This window comes from Marmota monax, unplaced genomic scaffold, assembly GCF_021218885.2.
Source record: "Marmota monax isolate L192 unplaced genomic scaffold, Marmota_monax_Labrador192_F-V1.1 WCK01_AAM20220418_F8-fsc01013, whole genome shotgun sequence".
NCBI lineage: Eukaryota > Metazoa > Chordata > Mammalia > Rodentia > Sciuridae > Marmota > Marmota monax.
Window position 1 is genome coordinate 43,708 of NW_026694882.1, and position 18,800 is coordinate 62,507.

The 18,800-nt window shown below is 48.1% G+C and overlaps 1 protein-coding gene and 1 long non-coding RNA gene across 5 annotated transcripts in view; both read left to right on the plus strand.

Moving 5' to 3' along the window:
* Window positions 1–18,800, plus strand: part of LOC124080727 (dynein regulatory complex subunit 3) — a 39,328-nt gene that overhangs the window by 556 nt on the left and 19,972 nt on the right. For 2 of the 4 annotated variants that reach the window (XM_058573410.1, XM_058573413.1), the window contains exons 2-8: window positions 230–275; window positions 3,824–3,988; window positions 7,753–7,869; window positions 9,261–9,425; window positions 15,419–15,567; window positions 18,165–18,284; window positions 18,672–18,783. In XM_058573410.1, the coding sequence (XP_058429393.1) occupies window positions 3,829–3,988; window positions 7,753–7,869; window positions 9,261–9,425; window positions 15,419–15,567; window positions 18,165–18,284; window positions 18,672–18,783 (823 nt within the window). In that variant the 5' untranslated portion in view covers window positions 230–275; window positions 3,824–3,828. Of the gene's footprint in view, window positions 1–229; window positions 340–3,823; window positions 3,989–7,752; window positions 7,870–9,260; window positions 9,428–15,418; window positions 15,568–18,164; window positions 18,285–18,671; window positions 18,784–18,800 lie in introns of all 4 variants that reach the window. The other 2 variants (XM_058573411.1, XM_058573412.1) reach the window with 2 other exon arrangements.
* Window positions 15,578–17,119, plus strand: LOC131423497 (uncharacterized). The gene is made up of 2 exons (XR_009225145.1): window positions 15,578–16,886; window positions 17,038–17,119. It is a non-coding gene; the product is annotated as an uncharacterized LOC131423497 (long non-coding RNA).

An 18,800-nucleotide genomic window follows, 5' to 3' on the forward strand; every position in this document is an offset into this window, starting at 1 on the left:
TTGGACAAGTTCCTCCCACTCTCAGGGCTTCAGATTCCCTATCTGGGAAATAAGAGCACTATAGGACTCCCTTCTTTAATAACTTCTGAAACTGACATGTAATTAAATAATTTGTGTGCACAGAATGCACATTAAGTACTCAGTAGGAGGTTGGTTTTCTTCTTATTAATTCATGGCTGATAAGGTCTCTACTCCTCAGATTTAATTCATCCAGTTTATTGTTTCCCAGGAAAATCCGGATCCATTTCTGTGTGAGGAGATCACTTCATTGACAGGTTTGTAAAAACTGCTGCGTCCCCACCTGCTACCTGTGTTGGTCACCAACAACACTGTCATTAGGTAATTCAACAGGGACTCAGTTTGGGTGGTAAATTACTGATAAAATCCCTATAGGGGAGGACTGTTTGGGCTTTGTCTCTGACCCAGAGCGGTTGGGAGAAACATAGTGAATTATGGCAATAATAATCCCTAGTAACCTGGGTACAATGGAGCCATGATTAGGAAAATAGGTTCTGCCATATTCTAGATGTATAAACTTTGGCATACTAATTGGCTTTTCTAACTAGCTTCTGTTTTTATTTTTCCCTGCTTTCTTTTCTTTCTTTGTGTTTGTGGGGAAGTACTAGGGATTGACCCAGGGGTGCTCTACCACTGAACTACATCTTTAGCACTTTTTATTTTAAGACAGTGTCTCACTAAGTTCCCCAGACCGGCCTTAAACTTATGATCCTCCTGCCTCAGCCTCCTGAGTTGTTGAGATTATAGGCATTCATCACTACACCCAGCTTAACTAGCTTGTTTTCTTTTCTGGAAACTGGGGATTATCAATCGTACATATAAATTAACTAGAAATGTCTCAAATCCACATCTTAGCGCTATCCCTGGTCATCTCTAACCTCACTACTTTTGCAATTCTCAGTACTGCCGCTAGGGATGAAATCCTTAAAATTAAAATCTGATTATGTCACTGCCCTTATTAAGCCCTATGAGCTTTCTCAGGGCCTTAGGATAATAATACAACTCCTACAGGCCTCTCCAAGCTTGTATCATATCACACAAAGTGGAGCACGCCTGTTCTCTCCCATCTCAGAGCCCTCCCCATGCAGTTCCCTCTCCCTTCTTTCCTATTGGTCCTTCAGATCTCAGCCCTTTCTTGGTGAGGCCAGGTTTCCCTTAATGTATGCTTTTGTAGTTCTCTACACCTACAAACTTTTCATGATTTATAACTAAATATTTGTATGATTACTTGTTTCATGTCTAAAACAGCGGTAAGATGATCTGTTATTCATGGTAGGTAGTAGTTATTCAGGAGACATGGGTGGACTCAACACATAGTCTTAACAAAAACATAGGAGAGAGGAATTATACATCTTTGACAGATTGAAAAGCAGAGGTTTCTGCCAGTGAAAGGAGTTGCCAAAGGAGACACAGTCAGAATCCAGATCCTGCCCTTGGTGTTCTAGTTAGTTTAATCCCTCATTGCATAGCAGTTTCTGGGCTTGATTGAAAGCATGCTTGATTTGTCCCAAGAACCAGCTCTTGATGAAGTAAGAGGGATGAGAAGTCAAAGAGGGTTTTTTTTGTTGTTGTTGTTTATTTGTTTATTTTTTTTAGTTGTAGATGGACACAATACCTTTATTTTATTTATTTATTTATTTTTATGTGGTGCTAAGGATCAGACCCAGTGCCTCACATGTGCTAGGCAAGCACTCTACCACTGAGCTACCATCCCAGCCTGAGAAGTCACAAAGTTTTGACATCAGAATTATGGTTTATTTCCTGAAGTAAAGCAGCCCTTTAAAAAAAAAAAGCCTAAAATACTTTGCAAGTAACATTTACAAACACAGTACATTTAAATTTCCTAAAATAAATTGTTAGCAAGTTATTTGAAAACCATTTCAGAAGAGTGAAAAGCTAGAAAGAGAGAGAGGAGAGACAAGGGCTAGAAACATCACTGGAGGTTGAATCATTCACCCTGAGGAGGTAGAACCAGTGTGGAGAGAGTTAGAGTAAAAGCCAGTGTGTTGATGGTTGGAAGGTCAGATGGAGAAGACACCAGAGTGTGGGTGGGGGCTATAGAGTCTGTGTCTCCCCCACCTCCCCTACCTCCACCCCTAGGGAAGAAGGAAAGGCTGTGCGTGAGTTGAAGGCATTAGGATATTTGACCAGGGACATTACAGGAGTGGAGGATACTCCATTTACCCAAGCTGTGTCCAAGTAGCTGGTAGAAGAAGAAAGAGGGAAGGGAGACTTTGCAGGCAACGTCTAAGGCCAGGTGGCAGATTTGTCCAACTAATCAGGGTTTATGGTGGACATCATCAGTCTAATATCAGGAGCAGAGCAGAGGGGCTGCCTAGCATCAGGGTGGGAGAGCAGGAGTTTCAGGGATACCTTGGATGTTGGGGAGGCACGTGGGCACAGGTAGAAGGTGAGGTCACCAGGGAGGTGAGAAGCAGATGGGAGCAGAGAGGAGGAGAGAACTGGACCTCCAGAGGGCTCAGAGGCAGAATCTCAGTAGACTGAAAGAGGGCATAGCTTCCTGCAGGGCCCTGTCCTATTAGTGGTTCTCACTAAGAGGCTGGTAATGATGATAATGAGGTCAGGGCACCCCAGATTCCCAGGACTGTAGCTCTGTCCAGCCAGGAATAGCAATCCAGGTCAGTTTTATAAAGTGACTAACCAAATCCTCGGATCCCCCACCTCTGCCTGCAGTGTCTCATAGAAACCCTTGGACCATTAGCAACAGAAAACTACCAGAGGGCTGGGGTTGGGGCTCAGTGGTAGAATGCTTTTCTAGCATGTGTGAGGCAGTGGGTTCGATTCTCAGCACCACATGTAAATAAATGAATAAAATAAAGGTCCATCAACAACTAAATGTGTGTGTGTGTGTGTGTGTGTGTGTGTATAAAATTTTTAAAAAAGAAACCTACCAGAGTTGGCTTACGTTAAAGAGGATTTAATGCAGGAAATCAGGAAATGCTCTCCAAAAAGGACACAGAAACTTGCATGGGGTTGAGACTTAGGGACATTAGGGACTGAAAAGCTAGCAAGAAGAAGGCAGATTCCATCTGTCCTTTGTCTTTTTCGTGTGGATTACGCAATTTCCCATCTCTGCTTCTCTCTGTACATCCACCACATCCCCGCTTACTCTCTTGACTTAACCATGTGTCTGACCAGCCCATGGCTCCCTAGTTCCTCCCTAATCAAGCAGCCAGATCCAATAAGCACTTCCAACCTGAGGGAGTTGCCTGCTTCTCAGGGGGAAAGCACCCACTTCTCAGGGGGAAAGCATGACTGGCCAGCTTGGGTCAGCACCTCCCTTGGCGGACAGTTTGTAGGGGCTGGGAAACACCCACACAACTGCCTGTGTGGAATGAGTTCCTTAGAGGAGGGGCGTTGCAGGCTGGCTCACCTGGCTGGGGCTGCCAAGGGAGCATAGTCAGTGGTTTGCACTAAGAGACCTGAATGAGGATGGGAACGGAAAGTCAGAAGCCTGATATGGGGCTATGGCCTTGAGGGAAGGTGAGAACCATGGACTGAGGAGACCAGTGTAGACATCAGTCCAGGTATGGCCCCAGCTGTGGTTGTGGGGTCAAGAAATGAATTCTGCAGAAAGGCTCAGATGGCTGCTGGGAAACCTGGAGTGATCTTCTTGCAAATGTGTTATCTCTGAGGTACAAGCAAGCTGAGGGATGTGACTGGCAGCCCTCAAAGTGTCCATGGCTTCCCTGATGACCTTTGACCCCTAAAGAGGAGACCTCAGCCAGATTCTGTCCTCAAACAAGTAAAAGGCAGGCTGTGAAAGAGAAATGTGGTGTTTTAGGAAAGATGAACCGGATGTACGACTCGATGGAGCCGAGAGTGATAGACGACGACATGCTCAAGGTGGCTGTGGGGGAGCAGGGTCCACGGGAGGAAGCTGGGCAGCTGGCCAAGCAGGAGGGCATCCTCTTCAAAGATGTTATGTCCCTGCAGCTGGACTTTCAAAGTACGTATCCTGGGTGCCTAGGGTTGATACAGGGTGGGTTGGGGACACCCAAGTGGCCTTCTCTGCCCTACCTTAAAGCCCCAGAATTCCATGATCCAAAGACCCACATTAAGCCGGGCACAGTGGTGCATGCCTGTAATCCCAGTGGCTGGGGAGGCTGAGGCAGGAGGATCACTACTTCAAAGCCAGCCTCAGTAACTTAGCAAGGCACTAAGCAACTCAGTGAGACCCTCTCTTTAAATAAAATACAAAAAAGGGCAGGGGATATGGCTCAGTGGTTCAGTGCTCCTGAGTTCAATCCCCCGTACAAAAAAAAAAGACCCACACCAGCATTAAGGCTCATTGAATTCCAAGGCATGTGAGCAGCATGGGTCTATTTATTTATTTGCAGTATCAGGGATTAAACCTATGGCCTCAAGCATGCTAGGCAAGTGGGCTACCATTGAACTATACCCGCTGCATGGACATTAAAAATTTTTTTTTGCAGTGCTGGGGATATAACCCATGACCTCAAGCATGCTAGGCAAGCAGTCTACAATTAAGCTACACCCCCAGCCCAGCATGGACATATTTAAAGTTTCATACCAAGTGTTATCATCATTTGAGCATCCATGACACCCCTGATTCTGAATAAAAACAGAAAAAAAAGATAAAATTGTCCCATTCCAAATCAAAGCAAACCCCAAAGACCACGCTGTTTCTGTCACACAACTCTGCACTGGTGTCCTCAGAGTAGGGGCTCCCTGGCAGGCAGAACTTAGGAGGTCCCATATAGCCAGGAGCTAAAGTGGGAAGCATGAGGAGGAGGAGGAGCCAGCACTAGGTTAACCAGAGAGGGACTGGAAACAGGAGGGACATAGGGCCTGGAAGCAGAGAAACATTTCAGTAGTGACAGGATATTCCAGGGAGAAGATATGGCTGGTGAACAGACAAAGCCTCACTGCCTCAGAGACCTCATCTGTGAGATGGGGTGCCTGTCCTCCCTCTCCCAAGTGCTGGCTGGGAACAAGTGAGGCAAGACATGCACACTGCCCAGACTAGGCTGGAAGGCCAGCAAGTCATGTCCCAGGAAGCCGTGGCCCAGGGAGTCAGCACAGAGGAGATGCAAGAGGAAGGGGAGAGGTGGGCCAGGATCTCTAGACCCCTGTGTTTTGTGCAGGTGAGGCCACAGTAGAGTGACCTTGCAGGATTCACATTCTTTCTCTGCCATGGGGCTGGCCAGGCAACCAGTCAACAAGAAGTTATTGAGACATTACCTCAGCAGGGCTCTGCACCAAACCCCGGGGACACAGCAGTGGGCAAGACAGGTCCTGCCAGGGCCAGGTTCACAAATCCCACAGGCCTCCCAGGGTGTGACCTCCAGGGATGACTCCCCAGAGCTGGGAAGGCCGTGAACTGTAGTCCCTAAGCTCTGAGAGGAGGAAAAGATGTAGAAGGGCTGCGGCAGGATTGGGCCTTAGCACCTGACTGCCTTGCTTTTGCTTCCTGCTTCCCCATCTAAAGTTTCATTCAGCCGATATTGAGCAAGTGCCTGTTATGTGCCAGGTACTGTTCTAGGCACCAGGTTTCAGCTGGGAGCCCAAAGGACAAAGAGCCTTATCTTCATGGAGCTGACATTCAAGTGGGGGAAACAAATAAATATAACAAGGAAAATATATGTTAAAGGTAATGTGTGCTATGGTAAAAAAGAAACAGGATGGGGTGCAGTACTTTCTGGGTGATCAGAGGCCTTGCCAAGGTGACAATTGAGCACAGACTTGAAGGAGGTGAGGGAGATCCACTAGCAAAAGTGTGTGAGACAGGGCGAGCAGACAGAGCAAGCCTGAGCAGGCCCACTGAGGAAACCCTGTGGAGACAGGTCAGAGAGGTCTTGGGGCAGCTGGTGTTGGCCTTGGGGCCAGTGGAAAGTATTTCGCTTTTACAGTGAGTGAGGTGGGAACCTGGGAGAGTCCCGATCTGAAGCAGGACAGGATGGTACTTGTGTTCTCACAAGACAGAACAGGACCCCGCTGGCTGCAGGGCCAAAAGCAGGAATCTAGTGAGATGGCCACTGCTGTGGCCCAGGGAATGATGACGATGGATCCGCTGTCTGTGTTAAAGATTAAACTGGCTTCGGCGGCAACCCCAGCATGCCAGTAACTCATTTGGAGCCAACTGCCGAACACAGCCTGGTTCACTGTGTCGTTTTGGCTTTTCCACATGAACTACCGATACCCAGGCAAATGTCTGCACAGGTGCTTGTGGCAGGGCACCCAGATGTGCAGGAGCCACCCAGAAGAAGTGGCTATGCAGGAAACCACCATGGCCAAGGGCAAAATGGGGGTGTGCAGCTGTGAGTCCAAAAATCAGGGCTAGAGCAGGTGCCTGGAAAATCCTGACTGAGGATGGGAGGCAGCTGGGAGCCTGGAGCAGAACTGGGTCCCACCCGGAAGCACAGGTGGGGATGGAGATTGATAGCCGTCTGGGAAATCTGGCCACAAACAGGCAGCTGATGGACAGTTCCAGTGTTGTCCAGCCCTGGGACCTAAGAGAGGGGCTGAAGGGAGCATGCAGCTCCAGGGGACTGGTGGGCCCTCGCAGCCCTGGGTCCGAGGATCCTGGCCACCCCTCCAAGACCTGGTACCAGTAGGCCCTGCCTCTACGAACAAATATTGAAACTGCCACCCAAATGTGCGATTATTGGTATTTTTTAATTATATAATTTTTATTTTTTGTGATATTGAGGAGTGAACCCAGGGTCTTACTATGCTGGGCATTCCCAGAATGTATTATTCCCAGCCCTGTTAGAGTATCCCTGGATACTTAAAAAAAATACCCTTATGTCTACATTATTTTACTTCTTTAAATGAGCATATTGTAATCTTATAATTGGAAAGCACTGCAAAAGCAAATATAGAAAAAAGAGATGTATAAACAGAGTTATATGTAGCTTCTGGGGAAAGCAGGAGGAGAACAAGATTAGTCTCTAGAATTTCACATATAGAATATCAACTTGTTTATATGTATGTGCTTCTCAGACCTCTTCTGGCTGTCAGGGACAGAAACCAAACTCTGGCTGACATAGCAAAAGGAATAAGTGGGCTGCGGAGCTGGGGTGGGTGGTCTTCAGGGACTGTGGGGTCCCAGCACTTCTGTAATAATGGAGTATGCCTCTGTTTTAGGGGCAATTTATCCCATTTACTATACATGGACAATTGGGGGTTCTCCTCTATTTTTCTGCTTCTTGCATGCCCATGGGCATTTCTCTGGTATGTCTTGGGAGACAGATTCCAGGAAAATTGAAGGGCAAAGGGCATAGACATTAAATATTTCAATACTTGTAGCCAAATGACCCTCCCTGCCAAAGTCAGAACTGATTGATTAATCCTCCCACCAATAGAGACCCAGGCTTTGGTTCTATTGGTCACACTGTGGAAAACCCACTTGTGCTCCTGATTTGGCCTGAGTTCCAAGGTGGACCAGCCTCCTGGGGGAGCCCCCAGCCTGACCCAGAGGCAGTGTGAGTGAGTCTCCTGCGCTGGACAGGTCCAACTGACCCCTGCTTAGTCCCATCCCCAGTGGACCTATGTCCTCTTGTGACCCTGAGTGACAGTCCTGTTCCTCACCAACACTAAGCACTGATAGGGAGACAGTGGTCCTTGATGCTCAGCCCACACCTCCAGGATACCTGCAGACTCCAGAGTAGGGCAAGGGATTTGTCTCAGTCCCCTAGTGTGCTGGCACCAAACCCTAACCCGAGGCTGCACCGTCCTCCACCGTTTCAGACATCCTCCGCATCGACAATCTCTGGCAGTTTGAAAACTTGAGAAAGCTGCAACTGGACAACAACATCATCGAGAGGATCGAGGGCCTGGAGAACCTCGTACACCTTGTCTGGCTGGGTAAGGCCCTTGCCTGGTAAGGCCCTGGTTAGACAAAGGTGACACCTTGCCAAGGTTATCACCTCCCCAGGAGACAATCAGGGTGACACTCAGCTGCTGACCTTTCATCAGCTTGGGCACAGCATAAAGCAGCTATTTTTTAAAAGCCTGGGGCTTATGCTGGGCAAAGTATGGACAAAGATGTTCTTGGCCACATCAGGACAGAACGTTCTGCACCCACCTGCCTAACCTCAGTCTGGGTGGAGCACAGGGGACAGCTGTGGACTCCCACTTAATCTAAATATAGGTAGGCAGATAACTTGCCTAGAGGGGCCAAATGACCAAGTGATAGTGGCAGAAGTGGGCATGCATTGAGTTCTCAACTGTGTGCTAAGTGTGGGCTTGTGCATTTTTCCCTAAGGCCTTTCACTCCACACGGTGTTCCCATCACAGAGATGAGCAAACTGAGGTCACAGTGAACAAGTGGGGACATCAGGCTCCCAGCCCAGTTCTATCTGATCCTAGAGCTCTGGCCCTCGCTGCCAAGGCTGCAGGGGGTTTTGATGAACTGTGTCCAACTGTTGGCTTCTTAGGAGCCCCCTTATATCTGGTATGATGCAGGTGGATACCCAACAACAATCCTAGGAGATGGGTGTCTATTATTATCTGCAGAAGAGGAGCCAAAGCTCAGGAGGTCAAGGCACTTGCCCTGAGCTACACAACCAAGAAGTGGAAGAGCAGGAACTTGCCCACTGCTGTCTGGCCCGCAAATCCACATTCCCTAACAAGGGCAACCTGGGGCATCAGTGCATATCCCAATTTGTAAACTACTCTCAGCTCTATTTGTGCTGATCATTGGAGCTACAGCAATTGCATAGGCAATGATTATGGTGCCATTTCACAGATGCAGCCACTGAAGCTCAGAGAGGCTGGCTTGATCTGCTTCCACAGGCAGTGGAAGCAGATCACAGCCAGGTCTTCTGACTCTCAGGTCCAGGTCTCTTGGCCCAGAAATCCCAAGCTGCCTTTCAGGCCTGTTGTCAGAGGGGTAAACAGGTCACCACTAAGCAGATAGGAGGTAGACTTGCTAAAATGCCCATGGGTGTCAGGAAGGGCCACCCACAACTGTGCACCCGTGACCCCAAGGTATCCTTCTTTAGACCTGATAATTAGCAGAGTTCATCCCAGGACTATGTCAGAACAGAGATGTATCCCCGAGAGGATGATCAGCAGAACTGGGGAGGGTGGTAAACATATGCAGCTGCAGGGAAGAATCCATACCAGACTTCTAGAACCATATGATGTTAGACGGTGAGTCAGCTCCTGGCACTCAGTAGCCCCTGTGGTTTTATCTGAGGACAGTTCCTCCCTAGCTCAGGCAACACACCCTCAGAATCCTCTTCCCTTCCCAGATCTGTCCTTCAACAACATCGAGGCCATTGAGGGGCTGGACACACTGGTGAATCTGGAGGACCTAAGCTTGTTCAACAACCGGATCTCCAAGATTGACTCCCTGGATGCTCTGGTCAAGCTGCAGGTGCTGTCTCTTGGCAACAACCAGATTGGCAACATGATGAACGTGAGTGGCCAGAAATAGGGACTCATGCTCACTGGCACCTGCAGGACTCAGGCTGGGAATGGTAGGGGGAGTACAGGCTGAGTGTTCCAGATTTCTCCCTTTGCCTGGAAAGACCAGACATCCAGGTTATTCCACAAGGGATGCCATAATGTTTGAGTACCACGTTTAACCCAACAAAACGCATCTCTGGGTACTAGTTTGCAATCTCTGCTTCAGTGAAGTCACTTTCTGAGTCTTATATTACCTTAAACATTTGCAAAGCACCTACTCGATATGGGCCAACTGTCCTGTGCTCAGTGGGTACAGAGACGTACAAGACTTGGTCCCTTCAGGACAACTAGCCCACACACCCACATAATTAAGACATAGGTGACAAGAAGCTAGGGGCAATAAAACAAGACCTCTGGGAAGTGGGAGGATAAGCCACAGTGCCAGGAATGTGCCTGTGTAATCCTGGACATTGGTCATCTGAGGAGAAAGGTGGGCTTCCCTGAGCATACCCCACAATAGGCTTACAGCAGTGGGCTGGGGATGAGACCCTAGAAGTAGCCACAAGGGTCCTATGTCAGAGGTGACCAGTAGTGACCTTACAAGACAGTCCCTGATCTGCTTCTCCAGCCTGGCCACCAAACCTGGCAGCTGTCCAGAATCCTTCCAAGTCTTCTTTTTCTTCTTAGGTCAGTCTGATGGCACATTTGGGTAGCTTAGATGCATGGCCTGGGGTAGGTCAAGTGCCCAAGTTGTTTCCCATATTTAAGTGCATTCAGCAAGACCAAACCCAGGAGGTGATGTAGTCTTGGCAGTTCCTAGTGCATGCTAGACAGGAAGATCTAAACCCAGTGAGGCACAAGCTTTCCATGCCTGTTTCCTTGCCTGTCAAGTGGAGAGTAATCATAGCCCACCTGCCCAGGCTCTCATGAGAAACAAATAAGAATAAACATAAAGCACTTGATTCAGGTTTAGGCTAGAGCAGGTTTTTAATGAATGGACTGTCATGGCTGACATCCTTCCTGGGAAAGCATCAAGGGATGAGAGGTAACTGGATGCAGATTCACTGAAAGAGAACGATGAGAATTTTCCATCCAGCAAAGGGAAGAGCATCTCAAAAAAAGGGGATAGCATGAGCAAATGCCTGGAGGTGTGTCAGGAAAGCCTGCCTGCCTGCAGGATGCACAGGAAAGGCTACCTGCCTGAGGAGCCCAGGGTCCCTAGAAGTCAAGGGTGTGTGCAGGTGGGGGCTGAGCCTGGGAGCTGGGGCCTCACTGCAGACAGGAATATCAAGATAAGCATCGGGAGCAGTGAAGGACTTTTTGCTGTGATATGTTCAGATCAGGTTTACGTTTGGGAAGGGAACCTGCCATCTTGAAGTGGACTTGAAGGAGATCATGTGAATGGGTTAGTGCAAGATGGTGCCACCAGAAAGCACATTTGGCTTGCAGGTAACCGAGTTTTGTCTCAGACAGGCTAAAAGTGAAACCAAGGCAGAGATTCAGGTACAGATAGTTTGTTTGTGAAGTGATTTGGGGATCTGGAGTGAATGAGGTGACTGCAGGAATCTGGAGTGAATGTGGGGGGTGTCACTGAGGTTGCTGTAGCAGGTGATGGGGGTTCAATTCTGCTGGGTCTTAGAAAGAGCCAGAGTGCTTCCCAGAAGTGAGCACTTAAGAGCTGAAGCCTTAGGCACTGATCTGCAGTGCCACCCCTCAACAGTGAGGGTTGCCCCAGGGATTAGCTTCCTCCCTGCCTGGCTCCTGAGCTGGCTTGTGACTTCAGAGACCTCTCTGACACAGAAAGCAAATGATGAGATGGATGCTGTCAACAAGAGTGTCACAGCCGCAGCCAAAGTCATAGGTCAGCCATCACAAACAAGGGCATTTGGTGACATGATCATTTGCACTGCAAAGCGGGGAGTTTGTCAACAGGGTTTCAAGGATGCAGGTTCCTTCCACCTCTGGGCTCTGCTATTCTCAGCGTCTCCCCAAGGCTGTTTCTCATTGCTGCAATCAAGGTCATAGGCTTCCTTGTTTAGACAGAGAGCTTGAAAAATCTCAAGCTGGTGTCCTTTCAGTCTAATTGGGACATCTTAGGCCCTACACCTACCCTCACACCAGTATCAGCTGGGACATGGCCAGATTGGGTGACCAAGGTGAATGGCCTGAGATGGATGTTTAAGTCTGCCCAGCAAAGCCAAACTCTAGAGGTGGTACAGTCTCAAAAGTTTGCCCCGCACACCAGACAGGAGGTTCTAAAACCAACCAGTGCCCTTTTCAAGGTTTGGGTCCTGACTGTCCAGCCTGCCCTCTGTTCTGTAAGTGCAGGAAACCCAAATGCTGGCCAATGGGATGGCAGGGTGAGGCATGGAGGGTGCAGGTTAATAGAGCAGGGACTGAGAGTCTGTGTTCAAATCTCAGTGCTGCCAATCCCCTGTGGTTGGAGTGAAGATGGAATCAATTAGAGAGTATTATATGCAGGATCTGGCACATATTAAGTATAGAAAATGATCATTATTCAGGAATTTTCAGGTTGCTGATTAACCCCCCAAACAGCCCCAGGCCTTCCCCCTACCCACGTGCTTGGGATCAAACCCAAAGATTCACACAGGCTGTGCAAGTGCTGTACTGCTGAGTTGCATCCCCTGTCCCAAACCCTGCTGCTTGAAACTCTGAGCATTTAGCAGCTATTTCTATCTTGGTATGTCCTACAGCCCAGGGCTCTGTATGAATGAATCCCTGCCAATTCGTTAGCCCTTGGACATTGTAGACTTACAATGTCTACTTTAGTCAGCTTTTTTTGCTGCTATGATCAAAAAGACCTGACAAGAACAATTTTAGGGAGGAAACGTTTATTTGGGATTCAGGGTTTCAGAGGTCCCAACCACAAATGGCAGCTCCATTCCTTAGGGTGGGAAGTGAAACAGAACTTCACAGCCCAAGTATGTAGCAGAGGGAAACAGCTGGGAACAGGGAAGCTCTGCTCAACAAAGACAAAATATATACCCTAAGGCAAGCCCCCAGGGACCCACCTCTTATACCCACACCCTGCCTGCCTACAGTTACCAGCCAGTTAATCCCTATCAGTGCCCGAACACACTGTTTGGGTTAAGACTCTCATAACCTAATCATTTCACCTCTAAGCTCTCTTGCATTGTCTCACATATGAGCTTTTTGGGGACACTTCACATCTAAACCATAAGAGAGCCTGAGACCCTGTCCCTTCATAGAATCAGGCACACTGTTAAAGGGTGCAGAGGGAATGGAAGTGGACAGGTCCCAGCCCTTCTGTGGATGCCTCACTCCCTTCCTTGACCAGGGTATTCTATCCTGCCCCAGCAGGCCCTGGTCAGGAAGAAATCCCATCACCCTTTCCCAGTGGGTGCCAGGTACTAGATCCCTTTGTGAATATTCAAGAGGCAGGTATAGCTGGTCCCCAGGAGAGAAAAAGGAAAACAGAAGGTCCATGGGGAGGAGCTGCCAGGGACTGCTGAGGTATCTAGACCAGAAGTTCCTAGGGCCTGGCTGCATCCTGGGTCCTTAGGGACCCTGGATCCTCTGTACCTAATAAGGTGTTTTTGACTTGATCCAGAAAGTCCTGACTGACAACTCTCAGGTATTATTAGCTTCTAACCCTGAGCATCTTTCTCTTTAGCCCTTATCGGTTCTATCTGCTCCTTTGTCATTTATTTATGTATTTGCAGGTACTTATTTTTAGTACCTGCTTATTGCATTAAAAACACAGACATTTAAGCAGAACTCAGGGAAGAGCCTCTCACTCCTGGCTTTGGTCCTTGCTTCTCCTTCTGGGGCCACACCTACTTCTGAATTGCACCAGTCTCTCCAGGCATCTTGTGCTTAAGCGTTGTGCATGATTGTCATGTCCGTCCAACTGCCCTTCACATACCTGGCTTCAATTGGCCCCTCTTCTCCTGAGTCATCGTTTCCCTCTCTCTGTCGTATCATTACATTGCTCAGACATGATGTGATGTATTTTTCCAGTCCCCTAAATGTGAATGTCAAGGTTGTTTTCAACCTGGTGCCAATACATGTGTACTGTACTGAAAGCCCTTAGGTAGGGAATGTCCTTGAGCAGAGTTGCTTTACACCTGGATCAGTTCATCTGTAAGATAAACTCCTAGAGGGGAATTGCTGGGTCAGAGGGACCATGCATTTTAAATTTGGATGAATCTTTGCCAAATTGCCCTCCACAGAAGTGGAATCATTTACAGACCCACCAGCAATGATGGTGTGACCTGTTCCCTCTCACCATCTACAACACATTTTATTATCACACTTTTCTCTTTGCTAATCTAAAACATGAAAAATGGAATCTCATTTGGGAGATCTCTTAAAAATTCCAGAGCCAGGGCCAAGTGTGTATACCTCTAATCCTAGCTACTCAGGAAGCAGAGGTGGGAGGATTCCAAGTTCAAAGCCAGGCTGGGCAGCTTAGTGAGACCCTGTCTCAGAATGAAATATAAAGGGGGCTGGAGATGCAGCTCAGTGGTAGAGCACTTGCCTACCACGTGCAAAGCCCTGGGTTTCATCCCTAGTACTGAAAAACAAACAAAAAACATTAAATCAGATCCTATCTTCCCATATACGCATTTAAAACATCAATGACTTCATTATCCTCAACAAAATCTCATTGCTCACAGCCTGTGGTCTTACATGAACCAGGCTCTGATCTTATTGCCAGTCTTATCTCACATCCTTTCCTCTAGCCCCTTCCCAACATTCTGTAGCCACCCTGGCCTCTGCTTAGTTCCTGGTACTGCCAAGTTCTCTGCTGCCTCAGGGCCTTTGCTTATACTGCTTTGGCTTCTGGGAAGGTGCTTTCCTTGGTCTCAGCTTAAATGTCATCTCCCCAGAGAGACCTCTGAGCTCCCTGACTGAAAAAGCCCTCTCACTGTTATTTTCTCTCATTGTGCCATCTTTATAGTCCTTATAGCATTTGCCCCAAACCTTAATGATTGTATTTTTAAAAAAATATTTTCACCCACACATAAATTGTAATTGCTATTGGGGCCAAGGACCCATGGGCCTTATTCCTGTTCTGCAGAGCTACTATGGTACCTGCCAGAGGCTTGCTAAGTGCTTAATCTTGTTTATTAAATAAAAGAACAAATAAATGACTGAAGGAAATTCAGAGAAACACAGTTGACTGCTTTCTTTTCTATGTTTTGCATAGCACAGCATCTAGATGTTCAGATGATGCTATCTCATAAAGTATCATCTGACTTTTCCCCCATTTTACTCAAACTAGGGTATAGGAAATGGAGATGTTCCACTCATTGTTTGTTATCCAGTGCTTGTGAGGCTAACCATTGCATTTAATTTAACAGATTTGGACCTTTCACAAGACTTAGCAGTCAAAAAAGTCACACTATTCTGAGTGATCACTAATAGTATTAACTATAACTGCCTCTTTTTTTGGGGGGAGGGGGGTACCAGGGATTCAACCCAGGGATGCTTAACCACTGAGCCACGTTTCCAGCCCTTTTAAAAAAATATTTTATTTTGAGACAGGGTCTCGCTAAATTGCTGAGGCCGGCTTTGAACTTGCAGTCCTCCTGCCTCAGCCTCCCAAGCTGATAGGATTACAGGCATGCCCACCACACCCAACTATAACTGCCCTTTATTGAGTAGGTGTCAGGCACTCTTAAGAATGCTTTTCACAGCTTATTTTGTTAGTTCTTTACAAGACCTATAAAATATAATATCTTTATGCCCATTTTTGTAGTTGAGGAAATTGAGGCTCACAGGTGTTAGGTGCCTTAGTTCTAAGTCCCAGAGCTAGGATTGGAGCCCCAGTTGACTGATACTTTGGAAAGCCTCACCGAACATTTAACCTAGAAGCCCCAGCCCCTCCTTGCCTGTCCATGCAGAGAGGTGCTATGCCAGGCTGCACACCCTAAAAGAGCACCAAGGAGAGATGCTACCAGATACGCTTTCAGCTCTCTGGCGGCTCAAAGGGGGATGGGTGTCTTTTTTCCCCACCTCATTTACCTGCGGAAGTTCAAGTGCCTGCGGACACTCAACCTGTCTGGGAACCCTATTGCCGAGGCAGAGGATTACAAAATGTTCATCTATGCCTACCTTCCTGATCTTGTGTACCTGGACTTCCGGCGCATTGATGACCATGCGGCAAGTCTCTCCCTTTCTGTCTCCCAGCTCTGTGAGACAAGTCTTCAGGAGCCCAAATTTCACAGGGCAGTGAAGGGTGTCTTCCCCTGTCCACACCTAGGAAGAGAAGAGGCAGTGCCCTCTTGCTAAGCCTCCTTACCTATCTCTGTCAGAGCAATTCCAGCAAAACACTCCTGGGTGCTGTTTCCCATGTGTCCTGGCAACTGGGCTTTCTCCATACATTGCCCCAAGGCCACCTGACAGCCCTTGTCCGTTTTTCAGGGGAGGGTTTGCAATTATATATATATATATTTGGGGGGTACCAGGGATTGAACTCAGGGCACTCAACCACTGAGCCACATCCCCAGACCTATATTTTTTTATATATATTTATTTTTTAGTTGTAGTTGGACATAATATCTTTATGCTATTTATTTATTTTTATGTGGTGCCAAGGATCAAACCCAGGGCCTTGCACGTGCTAGGCAAGTGATCTACCACTGAGCCACAACCCCAGCCCCCAGTCCTATTTTTTTTTAATTTATTTTTTAGTTGTAGTTGGACACAATACCTTTATTTCACTTATTTTTTTTTATGTGGTGCTAAGGATCGAACCCAGGGTCTTGCACGTGCGAGGCGAGCACTCTACCGCTGAGCCACAACCCCAGCCCTATTTTTTTATTTTATTTAGAGACAAGGTCTCACTGAGTTGCTTAGTGCCTCACCATTGCTGAGGCTGGCTTTGAACTCAACATCATCCTGTCTCAGCCTCCAGAGCTGCTGGAATTCAGGCGTGTATCACCATGCCTGGCTTGGCGATTACATCTGCCAGGGTCACCTCAGGTCTGTGTGGACTCCCAGAGCAGTGCTAATCACCGACTGTTGTCCAGCCTTTGCATGCCAAGCACTTGGCATTTTTTCTTGTTGTTTTCATAAAAACTGTGAGGGGGGCCTGCTCTGCTCCCCAGCTTCCATCAGCTGCTGACACACACGTGGGGTGACCTGCCCGGGGTCTCATGGCCAGCGGTGGTCAAGCTGGGAGTTGGCCCCTGTTGATCAGGCAGCACAGCCTGGCCTGAAGTCCCTATGCTGGACTAGCCCTACTAGGGAGGGTCTCTCCTCTGTCCACTACAGCCCCTATCCACCTCACTGCCATTTGTGGGTCTCCTTATACTCTGTGAAGTGTGGTCTGTTTACGGGTATTTTGTTGAGTGGCAGAACCAGGAAGTCCCTCCATGCTGGGTGCCTGGGAGATCAAAGGTTGTTGACCTGCCTTCTCCTTCTCACCAAAAACTGATGCATTTTCTGGAAGAAAGGAACCTGTGTTTGGGGATACTGAGGTGATTCCGGGGACACCCAGAAAAGGCCATCCAAAGTAGGGAGGAGGGCTGGACCTTTCTCAACCCTGACCCTCTGCAATCTGGTCATTAGGCAAAGTCCAGTCCCCAGGGGATAAGCTGTCTTCTAAGAGCAATGTTCTCCACTTACCAGAACTTTCTTTGGATGCTCGCGGAGATGACATGGGATCAGAAAGCTGTTCCTCCACAGACCACGGGTTGGCTCTCTCTCCTTTGTGAGTGTGTGAATGTGTGAGTGTGTGTGTGTGTGTGTGTGTGTGTGTGTGTGTGTGAGTGTGTATGTTTTACTGGGCATGGAACAGTTAGGCAAGCACTCTACCACTGTGATATGTAGCCAACCAATGGGCTTGTTTTCTTTTGTCCTATAACAGTACAAGATTTAGGATTTTGAATTCTAAGACTCTTAAGTCTTATTTTTCTCATTTAGACAATAATGTGAAATGCAGCATGGGTTCAAAAGCTTGGAATAGGCCCAAGACCCACTTGGGTATGTTTTGCCTATTATAAAAACACAGGACAGGGACTGGGGCTGGGGCTCAGCGGTAATGCACTTGCCTGGCACATGTGAGGCACCGAGTTTGATTCTTAGCACCGCATAAAAATAAATAAAAATAAAGGTCTATCAACAACTAAAAAAATATTTAAACAAACAAACAAATACAGGACAGACTAACACTGTAAGGTCAAAGATCCTTCCCAGGTATCTTCTCCTGAGTCATCAGAAATTCCCTGCTTGTCCCCATTGCACCTTGAACAAACCAAGGCTCCTTCCACAGTTCAGGGACCTGTCTAGAACCATCCAGATAAATAGTAAGCAAAAGATCATGAAAGCAGAGTTCCACAAACCAGGGGCATCTGAATCTCCTGTTCATGATTCTGTCAGATCTGGGGCCAGCTACAGCTCACCCCAAGCTCTAGACTCTTGGCACTGTAGGACTCGGCAGGAGGACAGCCTCTGGTGCTCTCTAGAGCATGCCAGGAGCAGTTCAGGCTGACAAGGGATGAGCACATGGCCCTTAGAGTGCCTCCCAGCTCTGTGAATTCCCAGTTCCCTGATTCCCCTTAGACTCAGGATCTGGGAAGGGTCATAAGGAAATGACAAATCATTCTCATCCACAAGACCTCAAAACTTTCCCACCTTCACGAAAGCAACCCACCCAAGGGTTCCTATGCTTGGGAGGCCTCAGGATGGCAGAGGTCATTGTGGCTCAGATGAAAGTCTCTTCTGGGTAACAATGCTACTTCTCATTCCCTGATCAGAAAAAGATGGCGGAGATGAAGCACCAGTACAGCATTGATGAGATGACACACCAGGAAAACCAGATGCAGATCAAGCAGGAGGAAGAGCAAGCCCGGCGGATGAAGCTGGAGGAACACAAGGTACCACTGGAGAGGGCGGCTCAACCTTGGCCTAGCTCAGAGATGCCTTGAGAGCCCACCAATCACACTGAACCAAGATCCCCAGGGATCCCCAGTTTTGAACTCGAAATCATGTAAATCTTGCTTCATCTACAGGACCTGATGTCCCCTCTGCAACTTGGTCTGCCCACCCCCTGGATGTATCCTCTGCCTCTCCACATGTCCTTCCCTCAGCCTTCTGAGGAGGAAGATGCAGCCCAAGGGCAGCATCCCTACCTCCATGATGTGTCTTCCAGTCCCAGTGCCTAGCATAAGCCCCTACCCAGGGGGCCCTTGCTGTGCCTTTGAAAGGAGCTGGGGGGGAGGGGCTCACTCCCTGTTACCACGCCCAGGTGTTTCTGCCCACAGATGGCATTCATTGAGCGCCTGGATGACTCCTACCTTTTCGACAGCATGTATGCAGAGGATGTGGAGGGCAACAAGCTGTCCTACCTGCCTGGTGTGGGAGATCTCCTAGTGGCATATCCTTCCCAGTTC